General features: G+C 32.3%; 2 protein-coding genes across 3 annotated transcripts in view; one reads left to right on the top strand and one right to left on the bottom strand.

Moving 5' to 3' along the window:
• The window catches only part of LOC108744963 (biotin--protein ligase), a 15,732-nt gene that overhangs the window by 1,374 nt on the left and 8,863 nt on the right, over positions 1–5,495 (top strand). Inside the window, exon 1 of one of the 2 annotated variants that reach the window (XM_025981720.1) lies at positions 4,776–5,208. The exons of the other annotated variant lie outside the window; for it this stretch is intronic. The gene's annotated coding sequence lies outside the window, so the exon portion shown is untranslated. Of the gene's footprint in view, positions 1–4,775; positions 5,209–5,495 lie in introns of those variants that run through there. 2 annotated transcript variants of the gene reach the window in all.
• The window catches only part of LOC112906792 (microtubule-associated proteins 1A/1B light chain 3C-like), a 7,240-nt gene continuing 2,636 nt past the window's right edge, over positions 892–5,495 (bottom strand). The window contains exons 2-4 of the mRNA XM_025981721.1: positions 5,272–5,327; positions 4,246–4,352; positions 892–2,155 (exon numbers count right to left, since the gene is read on the bottom strand). Coding sequence (XP_025837506.1) covers positions 1,978–2,155; positions 4,246–4,352; positions 5,272–5,327 — 341 coding nt within the window. The 3' untranslated portion in view covers positions 892–1,977. The remainder of the gene's footprint in view (positions 2,156–4,245; positions 4,353–5,271; positions 5,328–5,495) is intronic.

The raw sequence follows: 5,495 nt of genomic DNA on the forward strand, positions 1-5,495 counted from the left end.
AATTTAAATGCAATGTTTTAATAATATAAAGTTACCTATTAAATAGAAATACGCGAGTCACTTATTTGTAATATAAACAAGGCACATACTTAAAATCAGTTCTTATAAAGTAACAACTTAATTCTAGGAACTTGGATAATATTTAGAGCTAACAGTCTTCTAATTTTTTTTATTGTGTTAGTATTGAAAGGAGAATCAATAAAAACATTCCACCAGTTTATAAAAATTTCGTTTTCATACCTCAATAGTTAATTTCTTTTCTTTGGAATTGTTTGATTAAACGTTATTTACAGAGAAATCAAATCCTTATGTTTTATTTAATTTTTCGTCTCATAAGTATACTTACGTTAAAATTTAAAAATGTCATTTAAACATTTGTTTTTGAAAATAAAATGGAAATTAGTTACTAATATTATAAGGAACGTCCAATACATAATAAAAAGAAATTTCTACATTTCCACAGCAAATTAAAATGACAAAAGTAGATTAAGTCAATTTTTTCCACAACTACATTGTTCCGCACAAATTTCTGTACAACAACACCAAAATGACTGTAATCAACACTTAATTCCCCCCTGACAGCAAAGTGTTTGTATTTGTTGTTGCTAAGGCAATACAACAAACAACACCACAGTTTTCCATTGTAGCGCATTTATTTTCCTTTGTAACGCGTTAAGTAATTCTTTTAACGAATTTTATGTTATTATTCGGCTCGTTGACAAAACAATACACAAATCATTGCCACGCATTTCCATTGTAACACGTTAACCAACTGTTTAAAAGGTGTTTTCGTCTAATATTTGGTTCGTTGCTATAGCAATACAATAACCGGTGCCATTTTTTCCATTGTAAAACATTAAACAGCTGTTTAAAGGTGTTTTCCGTTCACTGTTTGACTTGTTGCCATAGCAATAAAACAATCGCTCCATTTTTTCCATTGTAACTTATCAAGCAATTTTTGTAAGGAACTGTATTTTACTATTCGGTTAGTTGCCAAGGCAATACGCCAATCATTGCCATGCATTTCCATTGTAACGAGTTAACCAATTGTTTAAAGGTGTTTTCCATTTACTGTTCGGCTCGTTATCAAGGCAATACACTGATCTTTGTAATGTATTTCCATTGTAACGTGTTAAGAAATTGTTCAATGGTGTTTTCCGTGTACTGTTCGGCTGTTGCCAAAACAATACACCAACCATTGCCATGAATTTCCATTGTAAGGGGTTAGCCAATTGTTTTAAAATGTTTTCCATTTACTGTTCGGATCGTTGCGAAGGCAATGTGCCAATCATTGCCATGCATGTCCATTGTAATGCGTTAACCAATTATTTAAAGGCGTTTTCCGTTTACTGTTCGGCTCGTTGTCAAGGCAATACGCCAATCATTGCCATGCATATCCATTGTAACGCGTTAACCGATTGTTTAAAGATGTTTTCCGTTTACTGTCCGACTCGTTGCCAAGGCAATGCACCAACCATTGCCATGCATTTTCGTTGTAATGCGTTAACCAACTGTTTGAAGGAGGTTCTCGTCTAATATTTGTCTCGTTGCCATAGTAATATAACAATCGTTACCATTTCTTCCATTGTAACTTGTAAAGCAATTGTTTTAGCGAGCTTTATGTTTTTGTTTGGCTCGTTGCCAAGCCAATATAACAATCACTGACATATATTTCCATTGTAACTCGTTAACGAATTCTTTAAAGGGGGTTTTTGTTTTTCGTTTTGGTCGTAGCAGGACAATACAATAATCATGGCGCCTAATTTTTCCATTGTAATATTTTGCTGTGAGAAATGTAACTTTCGAGCGACTTAGGTTAGAGGTAACATCAAAACAGGGTTGTAATTAAATTTAACAAATACAGACACACGAACATAGCATACACATACAAATATAAAAAAAAAAGCTTAACATATTCAATTCTCTTTCGCGACATATTACGTATGTTTACAGGCATTGTTTTGATTTTATTTTTTTTTATCGTTTGTTTTTTGGGCAACCAAACATTTCCTGGGATGCGTATGTGACATACAGAAATCCATCCGGTCCAGAATGCTCTGTGTAAACCTCGGCTAACGTAAGGGACAAACTTACCATGGATCGATTGTTTATTAACAGATACAGCGCTTGGGATGAACTTATATGCATACGATTTCTAAAACAAACGAAAATTATGAAATTATTGTTAAGGTGTTGAATGAAATTGTTTTTTATATCTATTAGACAACTCTGATTATTAAATTCCTCCAATAGATATCTCTAGTACAAATATCTCCGATTTTTTCTTGAACTCTTTGACCTTTCGTTATTAATTAGTGGCACTGTAACACACTACAAGTCCGTTGGGAAATTAAATTGTTTTTTATCAAACGCTCTTTCAAAATAATTGAAATGAAAATTTTTTTCTTAACTATGTTCATGTAGTAAATAAATCTAATTTGTACGCACAAAATGTTAAAAACAAAATCGTTTACGATTATCTGGCAAAATTTTCCATTTACATGAAAAACTATTGCATAAATTTGATTTTTATTGGATTTATTGTATCTAATGTCAATTTATTAAGTTATACGACTGTACAACTTGTTTAGGATTATAACATTTATTGTAATTTCGACGGTAATAGAAAATAATTCCACTCATATTGGAGTATTTTTATGCAGAAGTTCAGTGCACATTCGTCTGTTTCTTTTCTGCAATTGTTGTCAATATAATATCAAAACAAAAGACTCGGGCAGCATTTTTTTGTTTTATGCAACATTTACCGTAAAACAAAATAACTGACATTTTGTTATGTAGTACAATGATTCTAGAATTAAACAAGCAGTTCGTCACAAACAAGTAACAGCTCTTCTATTTGATCCTCGACCCCCCTATTGTTCCCCTTATCATTTTTCCATTATTATTTACGACTGTGGTGTTATCAAAATGGGAAAAAAACAGTAAAATAATACATTTTATTTAACAAACTAAAGACATTTGTGTAACACACTCGCATGATACACATAGAGAATGATGGAACTTGTTTTTATTTTTCTCTTCGACGAAACAAACGACCTCTTCATTGTTGTTTGTCGTTCATGAGTAACGCACTTTGTTGAATTTAGGTAAACGATTATGTAAAGCAAATAAGTTTATTACTTATTTAAAATTGGAAGACTAAAATGCTTGGAATCGTAATCGTACACATAGATAATTGCCTATAATTGACGTACAANGGACAAACGTCTGCTTCAGTTGTTCCAAACGGTGAAAAAACGGTACAGGAAGATGAACATCGCAAACAGAATTTAAGAAATGGCGAGGAGAAAAAATTAAAAAGAGAACCGTCTTTTGAAGAAAAGGATATTCCCGGTGTGCTAGAAGCAAACAAATCTGAAAAAATCGAAATCAAAGTTAATGATGTCAAAGCAACGCCGAGAAGCAATGTTTCGAAACCTCCGAATGTCCTCGTCTTTGCCGACTCTGGCACAACAAAAAGCAACATCAAAAGTGTTCTACAATCGCTACTGAACAATAACAAGTAAGAACAGTTCGCTTTAGAAACAGGTGAAACAATAAAGGGTACCTTTTTAGATACACCCTGTACGATTTTCCAGCAAATTGTACCGACCACTCGGTATGGTCAGAATCGACAAGTCTTTTGGTAGTTTGTGGCAGTGTCCCTGCCAATCTGACCTCGCAAATGCTCCATTACCTGTTAACAGGTGGTCATGTTTTTTGCATGTGCAGCGATCTTTTGTACAGTGTTTTGCAATGCTTTTCCACAGCGGAGGTATTTAATTCATCGTAATGTTCACACTTGTTTAATTTAAAATGCCCATGTAGGTCAGAGAGCACGAATTGGTCAGGTTTTCGTACGGAAATTGGAAACAGGTTCAGATGATGCATCACGTGTTTTGTTACCAAGCATCCCCAGCGAAAAAACAATTTTCCAAAGATTCCGATCAGAGCAGTCAAAGGTATCTGTGAATTTGTAAAGACATTCGATGTGCGCATACGCGATGACGACACAATCGAGACGTTTTTTGTTTCCGTAATTCAACATTTTTTAAGCGAATGTCTTATCATTACAACATCATGTTTATAAACAAATTACATATAATTATGTTATTAGGAAAAATTCTAATTCCGGGTCTTCACAAGTGGATCTCAATTGTTCTCTTTTATTGACAATTATTGTTTTGTTTTAATTCCAAAAATGTGCTTACGTGTACATATATATACTAAATACAAAAATCTTACCTGATAATTGTTAGAAATTGAGACATGGTTATTTCTTGAGGAACTAGAAACTTAGATTTATCCAACTGGGGTAGATTTGTTTCCTTTGAAAATCTTTGTACTATCACCTGCGCAAAAATAAGATAATATTTAATATTACATAATTTGAAAATTCATTTTCAATTTTCCATTCACTACAAACTACCTCAGAGTAATGAAAGGAAAATTTTTGTCGCTGTTGTCGCACCCCCGCCGGGAAACGAACCCGGGACTTTTGGCTTTATTCGATTCGATTCGATTCCCAGCGGGGACAACAACAACAAAATTTTTTCCTTCAATAAACTGAGGTAGTTTGTAGAGGATGGACATTTCACATTAATATTTCATATTAACCACCATTAATAATCAAAAATGTCATAGATAATTTTTATTTTTGAGTAAAAAACCGTTTTGTTTTTTTTTACAAAAAAACTAAAAAGCCTTTTTTTTAAGAAAAGGACAACACACTGGCAACTTTCTATCCATTAAGTACTTATTAATTTAATAATTTAAAGTCACACCTTTAAATAATTTACTCCAATATACCCCCAATTAATTGACAATCAGTCAATACTTTTCTCTTTCTTTTTTAAGGGTTGAGGGGTTAATTTATTATTGATGCAAAATAGACAATTTTAGTAGGTAGGTGGTTTGTAAAATGAACCCTACATCAGATTTTCACAGCATACTGATCACTTAAGCCGGTAAATAAGATTAAAAGTTTTTTTTTCGATTAAAGGGTTTTTATTAGATTAACTACGGAAAAGGGGGTGGCAGTGCAGAAGCTTAGTCCACACAAAGCTCTTTTCAATTCAATACACGTGTCGAAAAGATGTAACATTTAAAAATAACAAAAATTTAATTCTGTTATCTATCGACTTTGTTTTGTTTCTTTTTTGTTTTGTGTAAGTACAACATTTTAGTATGAAAATGTGCTTTTCAAAAGTAAGTACATATGGATAGTAAGTACTATACATAAATGTAATAATACATGCTTGGAGTACTCACTGGGATTTTTGTAGGAAATCTATTTCTAATAGCCATAACTTCTTCTTTTCTTATTTCTGAAACAAAATAAAAACGAATATTATTAGTACATTCACTTGTTTTGCATAAATGCAACACTGTGCACCTACATGGGTGTTGTCAATTGTTTAAATAATTTTTAAAAAACAATATTTTATTGAGGCTGTATTTCATCTATTTATTGTAGCAGATTGTTATTTTTTTTT

Source organism: Agrilus planipennis, unplaced genomic scaffold (assembly GCF_000699045.2).
Source record: "Agrilus planipennis isolate EAB-ADULT unplaced genomic scaffold, Apla_2.0 scaffold42, whole genome shotgun sequence".
NCBI classification, from domain to species: domain Eukaryota; kingdom Metazoa; phylum Arthropoda; class Insecta; order Coleoptera; family Buprestidae; genus Agrilus; species Agrilus planipennis.